This window comes from Bos javanicus, chromosome 2, assembly GCF_032452875.1.
Source record: "Bos javanicus breed banteng chromosome 2, ARS-OSU_banteng_1.0, whole genome shotgun sequence".
Lineage (NCBI taxonomy): Eukaryota > Metazoa > Chordata > Mammalia > Artiodactyla > Bovidae > Bos > Bos javanicus.
In genome coordinates this window covers 76,865,169-76,892,011 of record NC_083869.1, presented here as the reverse complement: position 1 = coordinate 76,892,011, position 26,843 = coordinate 76,865,169, and the positions used below count along the sequence as shown (strand labels likewise).

General features: G+C 39.4%; 1 protein-coding gene across 1 annotated transcript in view; it reads right to left on the bottom strand.

Moving 5' to 3' along the window:
* Positions 1 to 26,843, bottom strand: part of CNTNAP5 (contactin associated protein family member 5) — a 1,042,386-nt gene that overhangs the window by 123,818 nt on the left and 891,725 nt on the right. The window contains exon 19 of the mRNA XM_061440248.1: positions 21,804 to 22,028. Within this exon, the coding sequence (XP_061296232.1) occupies positions 21,804 to 22,028 (225 nt within the window). The remainder of the gene's footprint in view (positions 1 to 21,803; positions 22,029 to 26,843) is intronic.

The following is a 26,843-nucleotide window of genomic DNA, read 5'->3' as shown; positions in this document are numbered from 1 at the left end:
AAGAGCAAAGGTGAAAAGACCCAAAGTCCCAAAGAACATGATACACTCAATGATCTGAACGTAACTCAATATTGGGAGAGGGTAGAGTGAGGCATGAGAATAATAAGAATTAAAACTTCATAGAAGAGCAAGAATCTAGAATGGAAGAGAGTTTGGAAATTAGCCTGAGGGCAATGAGGAGCAATCAAAAACTGAGTGACATGAATACATTTGAAATTAAAAATATATATATCATCATGGTTAGAAGAGAGAATGGATTTAAAAAAGCACAGGCATAGAGGTTCTTGGAGGTATTTGAACACTTTTCAGTCTTATGATTCTGAGATTAGGGTGGCCAGAATAAGGATAATCATAGTGGGAACATAAAAACTGGATAGCTAGAAAAGAGGCTGAGGAAGTCAATGCAATGCAATGTAAAGTGATTGAATAACACTATGTGATTAATGAACTCTAGAGAGGTAAGAAAGAGGAAGATAAGGAGGGTAAGACATCTTCCTGACTTGGGCACTTGGGTAAATATAGAGCACATCTCTGAGAAAGGGAAAAGTCAAGGAAGCAAATCTGTGTTTTGGTAGGGGGGAGTAAAACTTGACGTCCGTTTGGAAATGTAGAGTTATATTGGAAAGCCAAGTGAAGCAGTTTAGATAATTCTTCCAAAGTCATGAATAGTCTACATAATCACTAACTGAAGTCATGAGAAAAGATGATCCTTCTCAGGGAGGGTTTATCTTTTCTCCAAAAGAGCCAGAACTCCCACAAGGAGGCCAACATTAAAAGGGCATGTTAGTTAGTCAGAAAGGTCACCATCAAAAAGTCACAAATAATAAATGCTAGAGATGGTGTGGAGAAAAGGGAACCCCCCTACACTGTTTATGGGAATGTAAATTGGTGCAGTCACTATGGAGAATAGTATGAAGGTTTCATGAACAGTATGGAAAGGCAAAAGATGGGACACTGAAAGATGAACTCCCCAGGTCGGTAGGTGCCCAATATGCTACTGGAGATCAGTGGAGAAATAACTCCAGAAAGAAGGAAGGGATGGAGCCAAAGCAAAAACAACACCCAGAAGTGGATGTGACTGGTGATGCAAGGTCCAGTGCAAGGCGGATGCTCTAAAGGTAATGCAAGGTCCAAGATGCAAGGTCCGATGCTATAAAGAGCAATATTGCATAGGAACCTGGAATGTTGCTGCTGCTGCTAAGTCGCTTCAGTCATGTCTGACTCTGTGCGACCCCATAGACGGCAGCCCACGAGGCTCTCCTGTCCCTGGGATTCTCCAGGCAAGAACACTGGAGTGGGATGCCATTTCCTTCTCCAATGCATGAAAGTGAAAAGTGAAAGTGAAGTCGCTCAGTTGTGTCCACTCTTAGCGACCCCATGGACTTCAGCCTACCAGGCCCTCCATCCATGGGATTTTCCAGGCAACAGTACTGGAGTGGGGTGCCATTGCCTGAATTAAGGCAAATTGGAAGTGGTCAAATAGGAGATGGCAAGAATAAACGTCAACATTCTAGGAATCAGCAAACTAAGATTTATGGGAATGGGTGAATTTAAATCAGATGGCCATTATATGTACTGCTGTGGGCAGGAATCCCTTAGCAGAAATGGAGCAGCCATCAGAGTCAACAAAAGAGTCCATAATGCAGTACTTGGATGCAATCTCAAAAATGACAGAATGATCTCTGTTTGTTTCCAAGTCAAACCATTCAATGTCATGGTAATCCAAGTCTATTCCCCGACCAGTAATGCTGAAGAAGCTGAAGTTGAACGGTTCTATGAAGACCAACAACACCTTCTAGAACTAATACCCCAAAAAGATGTCCTTTTCATTATAGGGGACTGGAATGCAAAAGTAGAAGTCAAGAAATACTTGGAGTAACAGGCAAACTTGGCCTTGGAGTACAGAATGAAGCAAGGCAAAGGCTAATAGAGTTCTGCCAAGAGAACACACTGGTCATAGCAAACAGCCTCTTCCAACAACACAAGAGAAGACTGTACACATGGACATCACCAGATGGCCAAAAATGAAATCAGATTGATTATATTCTTTGTAGCCAAAGATGGAGAAGCTCTATACAGTCAGCAAAAACAAGACTGGGAGCTGACTATGGCTCAGATCATGAACTCTTTATTGCCAAATTCAGACTTAAATTGAAGAAAGTGGGGAAAACCACTAGACCATTCAGGTATGACCAAAATCAAATCCCTTATGATTATACAGTGGAAGTGAGAAATAGATTTAAGGAACTAGATCTGATAGACATAGTGCATGATGAACTATGGATGGAGGTTCATGACATTGTACAGGAGACAGGGATTAAGACCATCCTCAAGAAAAAGAAATGCAAAAAAGCAAAATGGATGCCTGAGGAGGCCTTACAAATAGCTGTGAAAGAAGAGAAGCGAAAAGCAAAGAAGGAAAGGAAAGATACACCCATTTGAATGCAGAGTTCCAAAGAATAGCAAGGAGAGATAAAAAAGCCTTCCTCAGCGATCAATGCAAAGAAATAGAGGAAAACAGTAGAATAGGAAAGACTAGAGATCTCTTCAAGAAAATTAGAGATGCCAAGGAAACATTTCATGCAAAAATGGGATCAATAAAGGACAGAAATGGTATGGACCAAATAGAAGCAGAAGATATTAAGAAGAGGTGGCAAGAATACACAGAAGAACTGTACAAAAAAGATCTTCATAACCAGATAATCACGATGGTGTGATCACTCACCTAGAGCCAGACATCCTGGAATGTGAAGTCAAGTGGGCCTTAGACAGCATCACTATGAACAAAGCTAGTGGAGGTGATGGAATTCCAGTGGAGCTATTTCAAATCCTGAAAGATGATGCTGTGAAAGTCCTGCACTCAAAATGCCGGCAAATTTGGAAAACTCAGCAGTGGCCACAGCACTGGAAAAGGTCAGTTTTCATTCTAATCCCAAAGAAAGGCAATGCCAAAGAATGCTCAAACTACCGCACAATTGTACTCATCTGACATGCTAGTAAAGTAATGCTCAAAATTCTTTAAGCCAGGCTTCAGCATTACGTGACCTGTGAAATTCCAGATGTTCAGGTTGGTTTTAGAAAAGGCAGAGGAACTAGAGATCAAATTGCCAACATCCACTGGATCATCACAAAAGCAAGAGAGTTCCGGAAAAACATCTATTTCTGCTTTATTGACTATGCCAAAGCCTTTGACTGTGTGGATCACAATAAACTGGAAAATTCTGAAAGAGATGTGAATACCAGACACCCGACCTGCCTCTTGAGAAACATGTATACAGGTCAGGAAGCAACAGTTAGAACTGGACATGGAACAACAGACTGGTACCAAATGGAGAAAGGAGTACATCAAGGCTGTATATTGCCACCTGCTTATTTAACGTATATGTAGAGTACATCATGAGACATGCTGGGCTGGATGAAGCACAAGCTGGAATCAAGATTGCTGGGAGAAATATCAATAACCTCAGATATGAAGATGACACCACCCTTATGGCCGAAAGCAAAGAAGAACTAAAGAGCCTTTTGATCAAAGTGAAAGAGGAGAGTGAAAAAGTTGGCTTAAAGCTCAACATTCAGAAAACAAAGATCATGGCAACCCATCATGTCATGGCAAATAGATGGGGAAACAGTGTGAATAGTGGCTGACTTTATTTTTGGGGGCTCCAAAATCACTGCAGATGTTGATTGTAGCTATGAAATTAAAAGACACTTACTCCTTGGAAGGAAAGTTATGACCAACCTAGACAGCAAATTACAAAGCAGAGACATTACTTGTCAACAAAGATCTGTCTAGTCAAGGCTATGGTTTTTCCAGTAGTCATGTATGGATGTGAGAGTTGGACTATAAGGAAAGCTGAGCACAGAAGAATTGATGCTTTTGAACTGTGGTGTTGTAGATGACTCTTGAACATCCCTTGGACTGCACGGAAATCCAACCAGTCCATCCTAAAGATAAGTCCTCTGTTTTCACTGGAAGGACTGATATTGAACCTGAAACTCCAATACAGTGGCCACCTGATGCGAAGAGCTAACTCATATGAAAAGACCCTGATGTTGGGAAAGATTGAAGGCAGTATGAGAAGGGGATGACACAGGATGAGATGGTTAGATGGCATCACCGGCTCAATGGGCATGAGTTTGAGTAAACTCCGGGTGTTGGTGATGGACAGGGAGGCTTGGTGTGCTGAGGCTCATCAGAGTCAGATAAGACTGAGTTACTGAACTGAACTGAACTGAATTGATGGAGGTTCCTTTAAAAACTAAAAAAAGAGTTGCCACATAATCCAGCAATTTCTCTCCTTCGTGTATTCTTGGACAACACTTTAATTCAAAAAGATACATGTACCCCAATATTCATAGCAGCACTATTCAGGTTACTCAAGACACGGAAGCCATTTAAATGCCCACTGACAGATGAATGGATAAAGAAGTTGTGGAACATATATACGATGGAATATTAGTCATAAAAAGAAATAAACAATGCCATTTGCAGCAACATGGTTGGACATAGAGATTATCATACTAGGTAATGCAAGCCAGGGGCTTCTCAGGTGGCTCAGTGATAAAGAATCTACCTGCCAGTGCAGGAGATGCTAAAGATACAAATTTGATCCCTGGGTCAGGAAGATCCCCTGGAAGAGGATACAGCAACCCACTCCAGTATTCTTGACTGGATAATCCCAGGGACAGAGGAGTCTAAGAGGCTATGGTCCATGGGGTTGCAAAGAATTGGACACGACTGAAGCAACAGCATACATGCATCACTTATATGTGGAATCTAAATTATGATACAAATGAACTTACTACAAAACAGAAACAGACTCATAGACACAGAACAGACTTGTGGTTGCCAAGGAAGAGGGAAGGTGGGAAGGAATGGATTGGGAGTTTGGGATTAGTAGTTGCAAACTAGTATATAGAAAATGGATAAACAACAAAGGTCCTACTGTATAGCACAGGGAAGTTAATATCCTATGATAAAACCATACCAGAAAAGAATATAAAAATAATAAAATATATTATAACTGAAATCTGCACAACAGAAACTAACACAACATTGTATTTCAGTAAAATAAAATTTAAAAGTTGAAAAGAATTAAATAAATGCCAGCCTGGGGATAAGGTATCCATGAGGAAAACTGAGGAGAAATATCAAGCATTACTTTGGCAAGCTCATGGACTTGAAGACCTGAAACAGTTATAGCAATGAAGCTGCTTCTTAGTGGTTCTAGCACAGACTATCGAAATAAAGTGTGCTTAACTGTTAAGGAAGTAGAATCATTTGTTATATTAAATGATTTCTATCAAATAAGTTCATTCATTTATTCTTCCATTTATTCCTTGGAGGACTCAATTCACTAACTGAGAACATGAAAATAGGGTATGTGTGCAGCTGTGCAATAATTATCTAAAGTGCCTTCAACCAATACTCTTCACCTAGTTATAGGCATTTATTGGTGGGGAAAAGAAACAGATTGTTCTAATTAACAATACAGTACATTTCTTTCTTTATCTTCAAATAATGTATTTGTTTTATGTTCAAACATGCATTTGATGATTGTTTATAAAAATCATACATTTTAAAACTCAAATAGTATAGAAAGAGGTGAGGAACCAAACCCTGCCCTACTCCTTCCTATTTCTAAGTCCTCCTCATATGCAGTTACTTTTAGTTCTGTGAGTTTTCTTCTTATTTTCCTTCAAATTTATTTTATTAAATATACTGCTAGTTCTTGACTTATAGATTTTAGACATTATATTATGCTTTCCCACATTGGACAATGAGTAATTCTCTTTCTTGTACCCTTATATCTATACCTATATCTATCTATATATTTTATTTTTCTTTTCTTTTGTGCTGAGTTGTATCCAACTCTTTGCAACACCATGGACAAAAGCCCACCAGGGTCCTCTGTCCATGGAATTTTCCAGGGAAGAATCTGGAGTGGGGTTCCATTTCCTACTCCAGGGTGTCTTCCTGATTCAGGGATTGAACCCACGTCTCTTGCGTCTCCCACATTTGCAGGCAGATTCTTTACCACTGTGCCACCTGGGAAGGCCATAGAGGTGTACTACTACACATTTTAGATAGGTTGCTTTTCCAAGTCTGTATTGTTGTATCTGATGTAAATATCACCCTTTGCTGGCATGTATCACTTGTGTGTTTTCTATAAGAGTTCTCATATTAAAGCCTTATGTTGATATGTTTCATTCAAGGCCAAGTTTTCTCAACCTCAAGCCTATTGATATTTTTGACTAGATTATTCTGTTTGTGTGTGGGGGCAGTTTACTGCCCTGAGTCTTTAAGATTTTTAGCAGCATCCCTAGCTTCTGTCCACTGTATACAGTAACACTCACTTCTCATCTTGACAACTAAAAATGCCTCCTAATAATGCAAAAGCTTCCTAGGGGGGAAGGAGTGGGCAAAAACTCCTATCCAGTTGAGACCACTGGCTACACTGTTGCTTACTAGGACTCCTGCATGCTGTTATCTGAAATGACCTTCCTGCACTATACCAGATGATTATTTCCTAGTTCCCACATCTGTCTTTTTTAAATACTGCTTTCTTTGGGTAGAGCACATTATGGTAGGCTCTACAATGGCCTCAGTGATCCCTGCCTCCTAGTATCCATATGCAACCTCCTCCCACATCATAGGGTTCTATCTGTCCTTGCTGAGTTTAGACTGTCAACTGGGGGGAAAAATGTACCACATGAGAGTCATGAGTTAAGTGTTACTTAGGGCAAAATGAAGACTATAGCCTGGGAGACAGCTTATCAGCTCTGAGAAACTGCTCTGAAGAGGTGGGGTAGAAGGTCAGTATTATATAAGATTTTATTGAAGTGGGGTATGTGCAGTAAAGCACATATTTTGTCACAGGCTCATTGCTAGTAACATGGAGCAGATGTCACTCTTAATGATTTTAGTACTTTTCTAGATACCAGAAGATGCAAGAAATTTGGATCATAAAATATTCTGAAAATGTCCAACTATTTGAAGGGTCATTCTGCCAGCTTTTCCCAAAGCACAGAGTGCCTCACATCTTATCTCCACACTGAACTCCCCTTAGGAGTTGTTGAAGGTCACTAAGTGTAGGGCTCATGATTTAATCCTTGTAGAGGCAAATGGAAAGTGCCAAGTTTTAGTTGATACTGCTGTAAGAGATGTTGATTTCAATATGAAGTACACTTATTTTGTGTACCTACCCAATCTTTCTCTCTCCCCTCCTTCCCTTCCTTACTGTTCTCTCAGGGGGAAGCCAACAGACTAAATTCAAGAATGATTGTTATGTAGCAGTAGATAACTAACAAATGCATACCAAGAGTGTTTTAATAAAGATGCCAAAACAGTTTTAAAGTACAATGTGAGATAACTCTGCCCTTTTATGTATGAATACATATTTATTTAGATCTTTGGATGAAAGATAGAGTCCTCACTTGAAACTCATTTTCCCTTAGAATTATGAATATGCATTTCCATTATCTTTGAACTTCCAGTGTTTCTGTTAAGAAGTCATATGCCAGTCTGAGTTTTGATCTCATTTTTAGCAAATTTGGGATTTTGCCTTTGTATGTCTTCTACTGTTAATTGTACTTTGTAGGGTAGTGAACACTCATGTGAGATTTCTTTTATCCTATAAAGTATTTTCAATTACATCTTTGCTAATGGCCCTTCCCCAACTATTTTCTCTTTCTTGCAAATCATATTGGACATTTTTTTTGGGGGGCGGGTGATATGCTTGTAATGGAGGGAGGTACAAAAAATTGCTTTTTTTTTCAGGAAAGGCTTTATTGGGGCCCCTACTGTAGCCGTGGGAAAAGAGAACAACAAGTTCCCTTGTTGACAGTGGGTGAGTTGACTCCTTATACAGGGTGAGGAGTGTGTTCAGGGGTCAGGCTGGAAAAGTGGTTTCGGTGGTTTGCCCACCCCTTTAGTGGTGCCATCTACAGCAGACCTTGTACAGTACCCTGCTTTTGTTCCCAGTCCCCTGCTATTGGTCCAGGTTCCTCAAAATGGCAGTTTTTTTCCTTGATCTATTTTTAAAATTTTTGTCCAGAATTTGCCCCAACTGTCCAAGCATGCAGTTATTTTTATGGAGAAGTTGGGTTTGAGATGGCTGGATGGCATCACTGATTTGATGGACGTGAGTCTCAGTGAACTCCGGGAGTTGGTGATGGACAGGGAGGCCTGGTGTGCTGCGATTCATGGGGTCACAAAGAGTCGGACATGACTGAGCGACTGATCTGATCTGATCTGATCTGGGTTCTTCTATGGAAAAAACTTCCCATCTTTTGCACGGTAAAAGAAAATCCTCACCATAAGCTCTTGAAAGAGGGCAAAAATAAAGCTAGTAATTCAGCTCCCAGTGTACAGAATGCCACTTTATTTCTACGTTCATCCCTGCATCTCTCTCAACCTCGCCCCCCATAGCTTTGATCCCTATTGGTTCAATTCCTATAAGTTACACAATAAATGTCTAATCTCATGAGATGGAGGGGAAAGGAACTTGCTTCCTTGGCAGAACACAGAAAAGTGGGCCAAAAGTCAACATCTCCCTGTACAAATTTAACACCATTTGCCCCAACTTCATGTCTCAGTGCAGCCTCTATGGAGCACAAACTAACCTGGGTCCGAACCTCCCCAGGATGCCTTCCTGTTAGTGTTAGCCTTCAAAGAGACCTGAAAGGAAGCAGTGTTAACCTCCATCTGTTACCAATTTCCATCCTACCCTAAGCTCTCTCATTTGTCCTTTTTGTCTTTTTGAGTTCCTACATTTCAAAAATTTTAAATTTCTTTATGTCACAGTGGAGCAGTTTAAGAAGCGAGTAACAATAAATTTGTGCCTTTATACTTCACATTCAAATAAGAGCATGCCCTTGTTACATGGGATTTTTCTGAAAAGTTTTTTCAGAAAAGTTTTGCTGAGCCCTATTCCCTATTATTAATAATAATTGTAAATTCACTTCCTCTCAGGAGGGAGCACTCCCCCATGCACTATTTCACTTTGAAATTTCAATTGGGAGTGAATGCCAAGCTTAGCTGGCTAGTGTCAGTGCTGGGTCTTCAGCTAGTGCCTACAACTTCAATCATAGAAAGTGGCATCAGTAAGGAATGCTATTTTTTCCCCACTTGATAGCCCTGCGTGTTTCAGTGGGCGCCACAGTGCAGTGTGCCAAATATGAGAGATACCTGGCAATGTCTTTTGTTGGCAGTGCATTCCCAAATATTCCAGTGGGGTTTTTGCACTCCTCTCACTTTGCCCCATCATTTTTATCTGGCCCATCTGTTTTATATTACCATTTTTACATTAAAGTATAATCAATTTACACTACTGTGTTAGTTCATGTGTATAGCAAAGAGATTAAGTTTTACATACACACATATATATATGCTATTTTTCAGATTCTTTTCCATTATAGGCTATTACAAGACATAGAATATAATCCCCTGTGCTAGGTCCTTGTTGTTTATCTATATTATATGCATTCTGAGTATATGTTAAAAGTTCTAATTAATCTCCACCCGTATCCTCTGGTATACATAAGTTTGTTTTCTATGTCTGTGTGTCTATTTCTGTTTTGTAAATAAGTTCATTTGTATCATTTTTTTTAGATTCCAGATATAAACAATATCATATGATAGTTGTCTTTCTATGTCTGACTTATTTCACTTAATAATATAGTTTCTAGGCCTTCCTTTTAAATAGAGTCCCATAAGCCAGCGGAGAAGGCAATGGCACCCCACTCCAGTACTCTTGCTTGGAAAGTCCCATGGACAGAGGAGCCTGGTGGGCTGCAGTCCATGGGATCGCGAAGAGTCAGTCATGACTGAGCGACTTCATTTTCACTTTTTACTCTCATGCATTGGAGAAGGAAATGGCAACCCACTCCAGTGTTCTTGCCTGGAGAATCCCAGGGATGGGGGAGCCTGGCGGGCTGCCGTCTATGGGGTCACAGAGTTGGACACGACTGAAGCGACTTAGCAGACTTAGCAGCAAGCAAGGTGCTGTAGACTGAATATGGCATTCGCAACAGTGCACACACATTAAATGAAAGCTAAAGCAAATACCAAAGAGAAACTAACAGGTTCTTGACAGTGGTGTACACAATTCGAGGAGAGGTCAGAGCATAGAGCGAAACAGTTTATAAAATAAAAGGTTAGCCTAGCAGTGTTCGATTTTCAGCCCCACTAGTTCAGCTGTGTATTGTTGAACAAGTCATTTAAACTTTCTGTGCCTAAGTATCCTCATGTATAAATGGAAAAATGACACCGACTCCATAGCTGTCGGATGAGAATTAAATGAATGAATGTATGTAGAGTGCTAAACTTGCAGCTCTGCACACATTAAGTGCTTTATAAAATTGGCTGCTATTAACTGTATTCTAGTCGAGAGGTTGAGGGAGGTTTCTTGATGATTGTGGTGGGAATTTAAACTAGACTCTGAGGTTTAGAACTTGTTCACCATTCCCCCCACTTCAGTGCTAGACAGAGGATCCAGTTTCCAGAGCTCTCATTTCTAGGCATCAAGAGGTCAAGCTACTTACTAAAGTGGGAACACATTTTCAATAACTTTAAATTAGGAGCAATAATGATAATCCAAGACTAGCTGCACAAAAGGTAATTAACTGCACAGAAAACTGAATGAGCCCTGGGCTTGGGCCTTCTGCTGAATTTGTTCCACATCTCGAGATAAAAGTATTTACAGGTCAAGTGGTCAAAGGAGAATAAAAACATGTCTTTTATCTGAGAAAAGCTTTCTTTGCACTGACTTCAACTACTTTCTTAATCTGTAAGCCTCTAATTAGAGTTTCTCAACCCTCTCCATTAGGCTTTTAAAAAAGAGAATCAAGGGGGCTCAGTCACCAGCCAGCTCTTTGGTCTGTTTAGTAATAACCCTTCTTTGTCTGTATCCTATATTTTTCATCTGATTTCCTTCAGACCCTTTACAAACAGGATCTCATTAATCCTCAAGAACACTGCTGTGAGACCCTTGACCACTGCAATTATCCCAAATTTACATATGAAGAAACCAAGGCACTCAGTGCAGGCCTTTCCTCTCCTTACCAGCAATGAAGCCTAAAAGCAGATAATATTTCTCTCGATTCTCACACTAAACACACTCATGACAGTTGTAAGCAACCAGCCTTGATGAAATAAACAGTTACTCAATTCCTGGAACACTTCTGAAGAGCGGTTTAAACTTGGAAAGTACGAAAGTGAGAAGACAAAAGAAGCCTCCAAAAAAAGATAATCAAAGCAAGCCAGCTCCACAGAGCCCAGCTGCCCAAACAAGCTGCCACTCACAGGTGTATTACAGGGAACAGAGTAGGATCTCAGGAAAAACATTTTAAAAGACATTAATAGAATTTATATTTATATTCATGCCCATAATCACTAAGGTGTTTTCTGGATATCCTGGGAGGACCTGCCCAAATCACGTTCAACTCTTTGCAACCCCATGGACTGCAGCACACCAGGCTTCCTTGTCTTTCACCATCTCCCAGAGTTTGCTCAAACTCATGTCCATTGAGTTGGTGATGCCATCCAATCATTTCATCCTCTGTTGCCTTACTTCTCTTGCCTTCACCTTTTCCCAGCATCAGGGTCTTTTCCAGTGAGCTGGCTCTTGGCATCAGGTGGCCAAAGTACTAGAGCTTCAGCTTCAGCATTAGTCCTTCCAATGAATATTCAGGGTTGATTGTCCTTAGGATTGACTAGTTTGATCTCCATGCTGTACAAGGGACTCTCGAGAGTCTTCTCCAACACAACAATTCAAAAGCATCAATTCTTTTGCACTCAGCCTATGGTCCAACTCTCATATCTATACATGACTACTGAAAAACCATAGCTTTGACTATACAGACCATTGTTGGCAAAGTGATGTCTGTAAACCTATAAAGCCTATGGTAGTCTTTGATTATCACCCAGCACTTACTAAGTACATCCCTCTTTCTCCTACTAGATTCAAAATACATAATTCCATCCAAGAATACTGAGGCCAACTATGTGCTAGGTACTCTGTTAGGTGTTAACATTATGAAAATCAATTGTGTATGGAAACTAACCTCAAGAATCACCCAGAAGCCAGCTATATCATATTAATATTTTTTTTTTCAGTTTTTAGCATCAAGGACAGTTTGTCCAGTTCATGATAGTCATTAGGGACTGAAAGTCTGTATTCCCCTCAAATTCATATGTTGAAGCCCTAATCCTCAGTGTGGCTATATTTGGAGATGGACCCTGTAAGGAAGTAATTATGGTTAAATGAAATTACAAGGGTTGAGCACTGGTCTAATAGGAAAAAAAATGCCTTCTCTAGAGGAGACAGTGTAGAGCCCCTCCACTCCTCTCTGCTCTCTTTTACTGAGAAAAGGCCATGTGATCCTACAGCAAGAAAGTGGTGTTTGCAACCAAACAGATGACTCCCCACCAGACGTTAACCCTGCTGGCACACTAATCTCAGATGTTCAGTCTCCAGAACTGTGAGAAAATGCATTTCTGTAAATGGAGACATCCAGTTTGCAACATTTTGCTATGGCAGCCCCAGCTGCCAGTAGGTATTCAATAGATGTTTGTACATTGAATTGTATTTTCTTATTTTTGTTCATCTTATTTCCATGTTAGTCTTTGATTACTTCTCTTCTCAAGGGCTTGGCACACAGAGTCAGTAGCTGCCATTCCCTCTATTTTGATTTCTTAAGCACTGCACAGGCTTTTCAGTCCACTCCACAGTCCGAGGGGTTTGAGGTGAGGGAGGGCATTTCCTAGGTACTTAACTGTGTCTCTACAGCTGTGTCCTGCTGGGACTGGTCTTTCAGGATGAAGAACTCTCTTCATCCATCCTATGCATATACCTTGCTCTTTTGTTTTATTTTGTTTTGTTTTGTTTTTTTCCTCTTTCTTTTAGAAACATCAGACAAGTTTCCCAAGGTCTCATTCAGAGGGCATTTGAGAAAGTTGTTCTTAAAGTTTTTGTTTTTTTTTTTTTTCCTGATATCATGTTTTTGTACATCAAAAGCTGCCATCTGCACCTGGTATCAAGGGTGGGCACCCATCTTTTTCCTTCCTCAAGGGAATGCCCGATTCATCAGCTACTCTGACTCTAGCAAATGAACAATGTTTATGTCCTCTTTGTATTCAAATTGCATCCAAGTTATCTTGAAGCCTACAGTTCACATGCATGCTCCCCCAAGCATGCAGATAATTCATATTATTTTGTAATCATGAGTAAGAAAATACACAGTGTTTTGTGCTTTACAGTCTATGCAGCTCATCCTCTTGCATCATCTCATTTGATCTTTACCTTAGACTGATTGAGCTTCTATAACAAAATATTGTAGACTGAATGACCCAAACAACAAAACTTTATTTTCTCACAGTCCAAGAGGCCAGCAAAACCAAGGAGCCGGTCAATTCAGTTTCTGATAAGAAGTCTATTCGTGGTTCCCAGACAACCACCTTCTCACTGTGATTCCACATGGCAGTGATAAAAAGACAGAAAGAGATAGGGACGGAGAGAAAGAGAAAGAGGAGAGAAAGAGGGTGAGAGAGAAGAAAGGTCTGGTTTGGCACTAACCCTATCAGATCAGGGTTCACCCTTATAGCCTCATTTAACCTCATTATCTCATTATTCTAAATACAGACAAAGTAGAGTCAGATCTTTAACATGCCTTTTATGGGGACATGATTTAGTCCAGAGTATTAATAATCCTCAAGGACTTCTGAGCACACCACAAAAACATTAAGCCCCTACAACAAAGACTAAAGACCTAAGAATCATGACCAAAATTCAGTTTTGTCACATCTCCATTTCTCCTCTCAGGTCCACCCCATGGCATGGTGGACTAACTGAATAATAATACTGGAGACACCATTTGCTCCTGCCTGTATCACTCTCCTTCCTCTAGAGGAAGTGACTTCTCAAGGTCACAGTCATATTATTGTGATGTGGAAGATAGAGGTCCAGCAGGACCTGATATCTCCAAGCAAGAAATGACTGGAAAGCTCAGAAATGTAGCAAATGGGCCAACCCAAACAGAGTCTGGGTGATACAAAAGGACTTGGGAATTTTAAATTCCAAGCAGCAAAGCGCTGCTTGATATAAGCCCAGACATAAAAGCAATCGGGGTTTAGTAAGGCCAAGGAGACATGCCTTCAGATGCACGCTTTTCTCAAGCTGTTTATCAGAATTCTTGTGACTCTGAGGAATCTCGAGCATATGCCAGTGTCAGAGACAGGGTGATGGAGGTAGCATGAAACTTTGAAAGTCTCCCTTGAGAAAGTAGCCATAGTAGCCCTGGCTACTTTGAAGATACTCCCTCTCGGGATTCCTTTTCATCCCTATCTCCCTTGAGTCAGTCTGTTCCAAAGGTGAAGTGTCTGGGTTCATCATTATTCCCTCCAAGCTGTGTTCAATCACAAATGCAGACAGTGCATCTTATGAATATATTGACATATGGTAAAAAAAAAAAAAGAAAGAAAAAAAAAAAAAACGATGAAAAGAAACTGCCGAAGGAAAGTCAGATAGATATACCATTTGGTGCTGGAGGGCAGCTGAGGAGCCAGAGGGAAGGTGACCTGGAGTCCTGTTTGGATTTTGTACAGAAGTGATTCCACCCCAGATTGATGGTTTTAAAATGATCACACATTTTAAATTTATTTTTTTTAAACCCGCCATAAAAGAGTCAAGAAGAACAGATGATAAAAGGGTAGAAATGGGAATTGATTGGTTAAAAAAATATTTCATAAGTACTGGGAATAAAAAGGAGAAAATGAGGAACAATCAAAACAACTTATTTTATTAACAAGTATGCTGCTGCTGCTGCTGCTAAGTCGCTTCAGTCGTGTCCGACTCTGTGCGACCCCATAGACAGCAGCCCACCAGGCTCCCCGTCCCTGGGATTCTCCAGGCAAGAACACTGGAGTGGGTTGCCATTTCCTTCTCCAATGCATGAAAGTGAAGAGTGAAAGTGAAGTCGCTCAGTCGTGTCCGACTCTAGAGACCCCATGGACTGCAGCCTACCAGGCTCCTCCATCCATGGGATTTTCCAGGCAAAAGTACTGGAGTGGGGTGCCATTGCCTTCTCCAATTAACAAGTATAATATCGCATAAAGAGCACTGACATCTTTCAGGGACCAATTTAAGAGTCACTACTTCCATGAAGGGTTTTTTGACCCTACCTCCCAGGAAGACTTGCTCACTCTACCTGAAACAGGCCTCTATGCTAGCCATGACACATGACACATCGTTGCCTTTGTTTGCTTTTTTCTTTGTCACTAAACTAGGCTGGTTAAGGGCAGGTCAGGATCTTGTATATCTCTGTCTTTCCTATACATGAAATAGTGCCTGCCACAAGGAAGGTGCTCTGTGAATATTTGTTAAATGACAAGTTTGAAGGAGAACTTCCTGGTACTGAAAGCAGGCAGAGCCATCACTCAGTAAAATGCTGTGAAAGTTAAATGTCTCTTCAGAACATTCTCATCTTCTCTAAACTCTTTTCCTGCTTCAACTGCTCCCTTTCCTCCAATTGCCATTGCCTGTGGTCCCAAACCCCAGGTTCTGGAAGCACAGTTGCTTTCTCTTTCCTAAGGACTCTCTGACCCCAAAATGTCTCCCATTCTGCCTCTGTTCTGTTCTGTCATTTCAGAAATTAAAATACTTTTCTTCCTTTAGGAAGAAGCTGTTTTCATTTGAAAAGACAGCAACAGCTTAACCTGAATGTCTCTAATTGGAGAAAATTCAAGAACAATGATAAAGGACAAAGGAGAATTCTAAAGCTGCCAGATTAAACCCTGCCAGGGAGAAACTTACAAGCATGGCTTTGAATTCCATTGCTCTGTCTCCTCTGGCCTGGATGCCCTTATTAAATACATTTGCAAGCCAGGAATTTGTTCAGTATTTATACAGCTCATCTACTCGTCTCCAGGCCCTGGCTTCTTAACCCCAAGTGCCAAAATTGAAGCCATTTTGTATGACATTGGCCGTGGGCATTTTCTTCCTCTTAGGAACAAAGAAAGACTCATTTTAGGAGTGACCCTCTCCTCATAATTGCCACTAGATTCCCAAGGGTGTCTTAAATCAAAGAAAGGTTAAGAAAGCTGTCCTAACAGAAAACATTTCCCTCCACCTCAGAAGGTGTGAATCAATCCTATTATAAAATCCTTTCCATTGCCGTACACCTGAAACTACACAACATTGTAAATTAACTATACACCAACAAAAAAGTTTTTAAATTCCTGTCAGAGACTCTCTCAAATTAACTATCTTTGTTTTCCTAATTGCTATTCCAAAGTTTACTATCTTTGCTGCCCTACTCTTTCTTCTTCTTTTTTTAATCTGTAAGAATTCTTCACTTCCATTAATATTTTTGGAGGCATATTTTCCAGTGAAATGTATCAAAGTTGTATTAGAAATATTTCTAATTTGCTACAATTCAGTGTTCTCCGTATCTTTCACTGGCAATGAGATTAGTGACCTAATACTATGAACATACTGGGAACACATTGTAGGAACCCTTGTTTTCCCAGAATAAATCTCTTTTTATTGATGTTGCTGTGGAAGAAATGAAGGTAATAATAAAATCTTGGCTAGTGGGCTTACTATTTACAAAGCTGCAGTAATAATAATTGTATACAAATACTATATAGTCTTTTCTAATATCAGCAGCACATATCTACACAGTAAGTCATCTTTCTTAATAACAGCTTTATGAAGGAGACAGGTATTGTTCTCTGTGACTAAGTGAAGTAAGTTAGACCAAAAGACAGATACTATATCGTATGATATAACTTATAAGTGGAACCTAAAAGAATAATACAAATGTACTTATTTACAAACTGGAAACAGACTCAGAAAACAAACTTATGGTTACAAAAGTGGAAATGGGGGGGGTGGAATAAATTAGGAGTTTAGGACTAAAAGATGCACAGTACTGTGTGTTTTATACTACTACTATTTCATACTGTGTATAAAATAGATACACAACAAGGATCTACTATACAGCATAGGGAACTATATTTGATGTCTTGTAATAATCTATAATGGAAGGGAATCTGAAAAGAATAAATATATGACTATGCCTAACTAAATTACTTTGCTGAATACTGAAACTAGCACAACATTGTAAATCAACTATTTGTTATTATTTAGTCACTAAGTCACGTCTGACTCTTTTGCAACCCCAACATAAAATTAAAGAAAAATATTAAAGAATGCTATTAACTTAAAGAATATGTGTGTGCTAAGTTACTCCAGTTGTCTCTGACTCTTCACAACCCTATGGACAGTAGCCCACCAAGAACCTCTGTCCATGGGATTCTCCAGGCAAGAACACTGGAGTGGATTACCATTTTCTTCTGCAAGGGATCTTCCCTACTCAGGGATCAAACCCAAGTATCTTAAGTCTCCTGCATTGGCAGGTGGGTTCATTACCACTAGCACCACCTGGGAAGCCCAATTTATAGAATACCAATTCTTAACTCCTTATAGAAGCATTTCCAAGTCTATGAATGAAGCTCTAGTAAAAAGAAATATAAATGTAAGACTACATAGAAGCAGAAAAGAGAATCACAAAATCTAAAACTTGCCAAGAAATTAAGAGGTTATTTTTTTCTGCCATCCACTGCTAGAGTTCTTATTATAGTTTCTCTAACAAATCATGTAATTATTTTTTGAAGACCTCCAAGGACAAACTCACTGTCACACAACGTATTTTGTTGTTGTTTATTTGCTAAGTCATGTCTGACTCTTTTGTGACCCCATGAACTGTAACCTGCCAGGTTCCTCTGTACATGGGATTTTCCAGGCAAGAATACTGAAGTGGGTTGTCATTTCCATTTTCAGGGGATCTTCCTGACCCAGGGATCTAACTTGCATCTCCTGCATTGGCAGGTGGATTCTTTACCAGGTATATTACTCTACAGTTATAATCTCTGAATTTCTAGTAAATTCATTCTTAAAGTTAGGCAAAATCTAACTTACAGCTAGATTGCTTGAGAAATATGGGCAACTGAAGTCCCTTTATCTAGATTGTCTTTGAAAAAGTTGAAGGTTGTGTTTGAGTCTCTCTTCTTTCTTGTTTTGAGACAGCACTGTATACTGTATCCTGCTTATTTTGGTCAGTCTCCCTAGGTCCTGATCCTCTGCAGGGGGACTAGTAATGACCCAGAGACACAGCAATCCCACTTCTGGACATATACCTAGATTAAACCATAATTCAAAAAGACACATACACTCTTATATTCAGAGTAACACTATTTACAATAGCCAGGGCATGGAAGCAACCTAAATGTCCATCAAGAAATGAATGAATAAAGAAGATGTGATATGTATAAACAAAACAATATTACTCAGACGTAAAAATGAATGGAATTGGGTAATTTGTAGAGATGTGAATGGACCTAGAGTCTGTCATACAGAGTGAAATATCAGGAAAATAAAACAAATATCATGTATTAATACATGTATGTTTAATGTAGAAAAATGGTACAGATGAACCTATTTGTAGGGCAGGAATAGAGACTCAGATGCAGAGAATGGATAGTGGACATAGGGGTGGAAGGGAGGGTGGGATGAATTGAAAGAGTAGCATTAAGATATGACTAGTGGAAACCTGCTGTATAGCACAGGGAGCTCAGCTTGGTTGTCTCTGATGACTTAGAGGGTTGGAATTGTGGGGATGAGAGGGAGGGCCCATAGGAAGGGGATATATGTAGGCGTGCATTCCATTCATTTTGTTGTACAACATTGTAAAGCAGTTATGCCTCAGTTAGAAAAAAAAGAATGAATGAATGAGCACCCATCTTAGTTGTTTCTCTGTAGGAAAAAGAGATAGCAGGAAATGTCCAGCATCTTGAATCACTGAGTCTTCCAGCGCTACCTACTTCAACAAGAGTTTCCTAGAACCTTGGGGTGGGATGAGGTGGAGGTGGGGAATACTAATTCTCTGAAACTGAGTGAGGGGAGAGAGAACACGCTATTTCTAACCACAGCTTGGAAATCCATTTCCTATATATTAGAGTAACCTGTAAGACTTTTATACCAGCCCTGAGATTAAAGCTTAAGCCAACAAACACAGCATACGTATCTCCTTGCTTCCAGCATTTAGCCAGGGTTGCCAGCATGGAAATGCCTTTAAGGTAGGTAGAGCTTTCAGTGAAGTGAGGCTTTAGAGTATAAGAAAATAGAGGTTAAGAAAGAATTCATGAATGTCTTCCAACCAACAAGGACCTACTCTATAGCACAAGGAACTATATTCAATATTTTGTAATAACCAATAAGGTAAAAGAATCTGAATATAATAGATAATGTATAGCACAGGGAATTATACTCAATATTTTATAATAACCTATAAGGGGAAAGAATCTGAAAATTAATAGGTATGTATATATAATTGGGCTTCCCTGGTGGCTCAGAGAGTAAGAATCTACGTGAAATGAAGGAAACCCAGATTCAATCTCTGAGTCGGGAAGATCCTCTGGAGAAGGGAATGGCCACCCACTCCAGTATTTTTGCCTGGAGATTTCTATGGATAGAGGAGCCTGATGGGCTACAGTCCATGGGGTCTCAAAGAGTCGGACATGAATAAGTGACTAACAAACTAATTACAGAAAAGTGTTTAATATATATCTGAATCACGATGTTGGACACCTGAAACTAACACAACATTGTAAACCACCTACAATTCAATTATAAAAAAGAATGTCTTCCCAATTAAGTTTATTTAAAATGTGCTGCTTTTCAAGCAATTTATATATATATATATATATATAAAACATTTTTAATTTATCCCTTAGGCTTCAGACTACCTACTAGACTTTAGGAGGAAAGACTGAAACCCAGCTCTTCTTACTGTGACATTTTAAGCAAGTTATTGAATGTCTGTCTACATGCCTTGGGCTTCCCTGGTGGCTCAGTGGTAAATCCTCAGACAGGAGTCTGGTGAGCTAGTCTTTGGGGTCACAAAAGAGTTGGATTTGACTTAGTGACTAAACAACAAAGAACAACAACTATATGCATTAGATTCTACAACCCTAAGATACTGATTATATTAATACCATGAATCACACAGGATTATTGGGCCTAAGTGATCTTTACATTAATTATATTAATTAATTAGAATAGTGCCCAGGTGTACAGTTTAATGTATGTATATATAAATAATAGGGTATACAGAGTAATAGATATGTAATCTGATATATTTATTTTTGATATGCATTATCTGTATCCATAAGCAACTGTATCCAAGCAGATACTAATGTGCCCATAGAACCATAGCCAAAAGATGCTTTGGAGGAAATCTTTCATCTCTGTAACAGTCTGACTATAATTTAATCACATCAGAGGAGACTGATCTAGTTTAGAGGAAAGATTACTGATTATCCAGAGACCAGGCATCTGGTCCCAGCTGTCATGAGTTAGCTGGCTGGCCTAACTCATGGTTAATCAGTTAATCCATGTCTCCGTGTCCTCAGCCAGCCTTATTGACCTTACAAATATATTATAGTGGCAAGATTTAAAAACTGACATGTTTCTATAATGGTCCTAATCATATAAAACCTGCTAATAAATAAGAGGTCTAATAACACATAATGTTTTCCTTTTCTCTTGCAGAATCTCTTAAGAGACTTGGTTGACCATTCATTATCCCTATTTCTCTCGTTTTTCTTCCCTTTCATGTTGCTTTTAGAATGAATGAGTCCTTTAGAGTTAGCCATTGTTACTACTATTGTAAATCAGGGCTGATTCAACCCATGGTCTAAATATTATTCTTAATTTTCTGTGTCATAAAAAGCTGGAAAGCAAGATGATACATAGAAGAATAAATCCAAGGAAAATAGAGGAAGAGAAATTTCTAGAGTTTTCATCTAAGGTCTAGAGAGGGCACAGGGTATCCCTGGCTTCCTGTATGCCACCCTCCCCACCCCCAGAGTCCATCCCCGTGGTGGATGGTCCAAAAGCCCAAACTCATCTCACTATATGGCAGGTTACAAGAGAAGAAAGACATTCTCAATCATAAGAAAGAGTTCCTTGAGAACACAATATATGGCTCTCCACCTCTGCCCTCTTGGACTGTTCTAACCATTCTCTAGGTTTTTGATCTCAAAGTGTCCTTTGCCATGACTACATAAATGATTCTCATCACTGCAGGGTGGAATTAAGTCATATGAGGAGGAAACCTGACTTCTGTTAACAGACATCAAAATGTTCAATGTTGATGTCCATCAACATTCCTTGCATGAATTGGATTCTCATCCCTTTATTATTCTAATCTTTGCATATTTCATTTTTCCCACATTCTTTCCAACACCTGATTCCCAGCACCCAGCCCCATACTCCACAAGGTAATGACTCACTGATATTGCTTCTCTTTAAGACAGAGGCAATCACCTTCTATTAAAACAGCCTGCATTTACGCCAATTGTTTTAACAGCCCTCAGTAAAGGATCCTGCAGCATAGATGACAGGATATATGTGACGTGTGTCCTTCTGAAATTCAGACATGCTGATGATCTCCTTTATTCTTAATGGATTCCAGCACAGAATAAATACTAAAGAATGACTGCTACATAGTTAATGTAAATTAAAATCAATGCGTTTGTGACTTCAGCAGTGAATTGACATGGGTCCTGAGTACAGTGCAACTCATTAGGTAAAGCACAACCAAAGGCTGGTCTGGAGATCTGGAAATAAGCTGCCCAGTGGGACCAAATTAAAACTGAAATTATGCAGAGTTCTGGAGGGCATGCACTGGCCCTTCAGTCCAGAATGACACTCCACAGGCATCATGCAATCAGAACTCACCATTCTTACAGAGCAGGACAGCCAGAAAGTCCTGAGAAGAAGAATTGATATACAGCAAGAGGCTGGGTGCCTGGGCTGTCACAAAGCTCAATGCAATGTTTTCTTTGGATAGGGCTGCATCCGCGTAAATTGCTGAGGAAGAGAGGCTCACATTCTTGGTCACTGGATAGGGTTCTTGAAACATGTAAGTCACTGAAGTGCCAGCCTCAAAAACAGCAGAAACCTCTGCAAAATATCAGAGAGGAAAGCACACATTGAAACATTCAGGAGAGTCATCATTGCCTGTTTACTCTTTATTTCCTACACATCGGTCACTGTGTGACGATTACATGAATTATAGAATATGCTTCCCACAATAATTTTAAAGCGGCAGAAATCATCATTCCTATTTACAAAGGAGAAACAGGAGGCTTGCCGGGGTTAATCACCTTGAACAAGGTTGCACAGCTAGAAGAGAGAGCTCAGATGTTCATTGTGAAATGTAGGTCTGGTTTCACATATATTTGCGGAATAACTACCATGTGCCAGGCTGATTTCTTTAGAAACGAAGATGAGATGTCTCTACCTCCTGCACAGTAGAAATAAACTGCGCTGGGATTATCTTCCCTTCAACACTGAAATCCTTACAATTTTTATGTTTTTCTCATGGGTCAGGAGGATGTTGAGTGGGCGCAAAACTACTGAGAGTAGGATACTGGGAGAAAAAGTAATTCTCCATGATATTGCGTTAAGTCTGAGGACCAACAGAAATGGAGGAGAGGAAATCCGTGGAAACAGTAGGAAAGGCACAGGTATCCAACCCCCGGATCAGTTATTTCATTTTACTTATCTGAATGAAGGATAGTTGATTTATAATATTGTGTTAGTTTCAGGTGTACAGCACAGTGATTCAGTTATACATATATGTGTATCTATTCTTTTCAAATTCTTTTCCCTTATAGGTTTTTACAAAATACTGAGTATAGTTCCCTGATATACAATAGGTTTTTGTTGGTTAAAGAAAAACATGTGAATCTATATTAACATGATCAATTTCTCTTTTTCCTGAATGATAGGTTGACTATCCCCATGAAATGCTCTGATTGAATCGGTGGCACCTAGAACATAATCAGTCTGGCTTTTGTGTCCTAATTCCATTGCAGATTTGTTCTACGTTTGTGAAAATTCTATAACAGTCTGTAATGGTGTCAAAAGAAAATTAAAGTGGCATATTTATGTATATTGCTTAGCAGGTTGGGAATACCTGTTCCTTTTTCACTAAAAGTTCAAGGGAAAGTGTTTTGTATTTCTCATGCAGATTAGAACAGCATCAGTACTCCTCATTACAGAGATATACACAGAAACTGGTAACTGGGAGGATTCTAGCTGATCATCAGCTTGATTTAAGCATGTTTTTTCTTTTTGTTCAAGCTCTTTTCATAAGTGAATCTTTTCTAGGACATGTGGCCTGCATTTTGAGTTACTATCTCCTAGTTAAAATAGTAATGACCTTTATGGGATGTTTGTGTGTGTGTTCAAATATAAGTAAAATTCAAATCATTCTGTATATTAAATACTAAGTATATTAAATGGGCATTCATATTACATTTTTCTTTATACTTAGGACAGTAAATTAAAATGAAAAACACTTTTTAAACTAGAGTTGTCCTATCTGAAAGAGATGGGAATACCAGACGACCTGACCTGCCTCTTGAGAAATCTGTATGCAGGTGAGGAAGCAACAGTTAAAACTGGACTTGGAACAACAGACTGGTTCCAAATAGGAAAAGGAGTTCATCAAGGCTGTATATTGTCACCCTGTTTATTTAACTTATATGCAGAGTACATCATGAGAAATGCTGGACTGGAAGAAACACAAGCTGGAATCAAGATTGCCGAGAGAAATATCAATAACCTCAGATATCCAGATGACACCACCCTTATGGCAGAAAGTGAAGAGGAACTAAAAAGCCTCTTGATGAAGGTAAAAGAGGAGAGTGAAAAAGTTGGCTTAAAGCTCAACATTCAGAAAACAAAGATCATGGCATCTGGTCCCATCACTTCATGGGAAATAGATGGGGAAACAGTGGAAACAGTGTCAGACTTTATTTTTCTGGGCTCCAAAATCACTGCAGATGGTGACTGCAGCCATGAAATTAAAAGACGCTTACTCCTTGGAAGGAAAGTTATGACCAACCTAGATAGCATATTCAAAAGCAGAGACATTACTTCGCCAACAAAGGTCCATCTAGTCAAGGTTATGGTTTTTCCTGTGGTCATGTATGGATGTGAAAGTTGGACTGTGAGGAAGCCTGAGCAATGAAGAATTGATGCTTTTGAACTGTGGTGTTGGAGAAGACTCTTGAGAGTCCCTTGGACTGCAAGGAGATCCAACCAGTCCATTCTGAAGGAGATCAGCCCTGGGATGTCTTTGGAAGGAATGATGCTAAAGCTGAAACACCAGGACTTTGGCCACCTCATGCGAAGAGTTGACTCATTGGAAAAGACTCTGATGCTGGGAGGGATTGGGGGCAGGAGGAGAAGGGGACGCCAGAGGATGAGATGGCTGGATGGCATCACTGTCTCAATGGATGTGAGTCTGAGTGAACTCCGGGAGTTGGTGATGGACAGGGATACCTGGCGTGCTGCGATTCATGGGATCGCAAAGAGTCGGACATGAACAAGTGACTGAACTGAACTGAGCCTTAGTTATAAGTATTTTTATTACTTAGACATTGTGAATTTCAATTTAAATTCAGCAAAACACATGAATTTGATTTATTTCGTTTCTTTTCTTTTACAATCTAAGAGTTTGAGTTCTCTGATCGTATTTAAGCCCTCTGATTAATCTGAACATCTGAAACCATTGGGCTAAATGGCAGAAAAATCTTCACTTGAAGATGATTATTATTAATAACCATCATAAAACTCTAGGATCACAATCACCAATATAGCAACATCCTTTCAGCACTTACATCATGGAAAGAACTGTGCTGATTAGATTTGGAGAAGAAATCTAATCACACAGAACACATGTGAAAAGAAGTAAGACTGATGGAATGTGGCCTTGGATATGATGTGTGAATGACAAAGACAGTGACTCCCAGAGGTGGATCCTTCTGTGGTCAGGAGTAGCCTGAGAAGACTTGAAAGAGGAGCTTGGTAATGACTAGGTCTGAAAGTGTAAGGAATTCAGAGGAGGTGCTAGGAGACAAGGTGATGCTGGAAAGGACTTGTTCCCCTGGTAGCCTCGGAGCAGATTAACCTGGGCCTGGACCCTGGTGCTATGACCTTCTCCTGCTCTCAAGTGACGCTCTCAACCTCAGACTAACACAAACAGGAATGAATTCAATCTCATGGTGAGGAGAAGGGTTGAGAGAAAGGATGTAAAGGAACAGCACATAGTAGGAATTCAATAAACAAATGGTCTTAATAATATAAATAGATTTAGAATTAAAGTATAAAGATTAGGCCTTAATGAATAGGCTAGCAGTTCTATAGAATCAGGCTATACTTGATTTAGAAAAACTTCAAACAAACTGAAAATAAATGAAAGAAATGAGAATTTGAATGCTGAGTGGATATTTCACACTATTCAAAAATCATTAAAATTTTCTTATTAATACCAGTCTTGTGGATACATGTTTTCATGAGTTCTTATCTTTTAATAATACATATTACAATATTTACAGAAGAATTTATGTGATACCTGGAATTTGCTTCACTATAATAAAAGAGGAGGAGGGATGATAGCCTATAGATGAAATAAAAATGATCATGAGTTAATAACAGTTGAAGCTAAGTAAGAGATGCCTGGAAGTTCTGAAACCTTTCTCTCTACTGCAGTACATAATTTAATTTTTCTGCAATAAAAAGTAAAAAAAAAAAAATAGAAGTTGGCAGGAAGGTATATATTGTATCATTTTTTCAATAAGTTTTTGACAATTGCTAAATTACTAAATCTCCAGTACTCTTGCCTGGCAAATCCCATGGATGGAGGAGCCTGGTGGGCTGCAGTCCATGGGGTCACTAGGAGTCCGACACGACTGAGTGACTTCACTTTCACTTTTCACTTTCATGCATTGGAGAAGGAAATGGCAACCCACTCCAGTGTTCTTGCCTGGAGAATCCCAGGGACTGGGGAGCCTGGTGGGCTGCCGTCTATGGGGTCGCACAGAGTTGGACACAACTGAAGCGACTTAGCAGCAGCAGCAAATTACTAAATATATGTATACTATTTTTCATTGAAATTCCATTAATAAGGGAATAATCAATACATATGCTTATCATAGCATTGTGAAAGTGAAGTCGCTCAGTCGTGTCCAACCCTTTGTGACCCCATGGACTGTAGCCTACCAGGCTCCTCCATCCATGGGATTTTCCAGGCAAGAGTACTGGAGTGGGTTGCCATTTCCTTCTCCAGGGGATTTTCCTGACCCAGGGATTGAACCCAGGTTTCTTGCATTGCAGGCAGACACTTTACCATCTGAGCCACCAGGGAAGTTCTACAGCATTATTTGTGTACAAAATTTGGGCTAATCTAAAATAATGATGATACATTATTTGGGATGATTATTCCCAAATAATGATACGGGCAATTTACTGACACTTTATGTGCCAGGCATGATCTCAGTTGCTTTGTGAAGTGTTTGTTAAATTTCCATGACAGATTTTCACAAAGAATTTCTAAATTTTTCACATATTACAGGTGAAAAAACCATGGAATCATGAGGTTGAATTACACAACCAGCATCACACAGTGTAGACTGTAGATGAGACAGAATCTGAACACAGGCAGGTCTGGTACCAGAGTCCTACTATCACTTCACTAAAATACTCCAGTGATAGAATGGGTTAAATACACAGAAGCAATTCCACCAGATGAAATATACTGCAATCATTAAAACTGAATTATATAGGAATGTTTATTTAAAACATTAGATAATATATTCGGAATTCTATTTGAAAATATACTCAGAAATCTAGAAAAATAAAAACCAATCTTATCGTTCAAAAACAACTACCAAAAAGAAAATCCAATTTTCTTATAGTTCTTTTCTT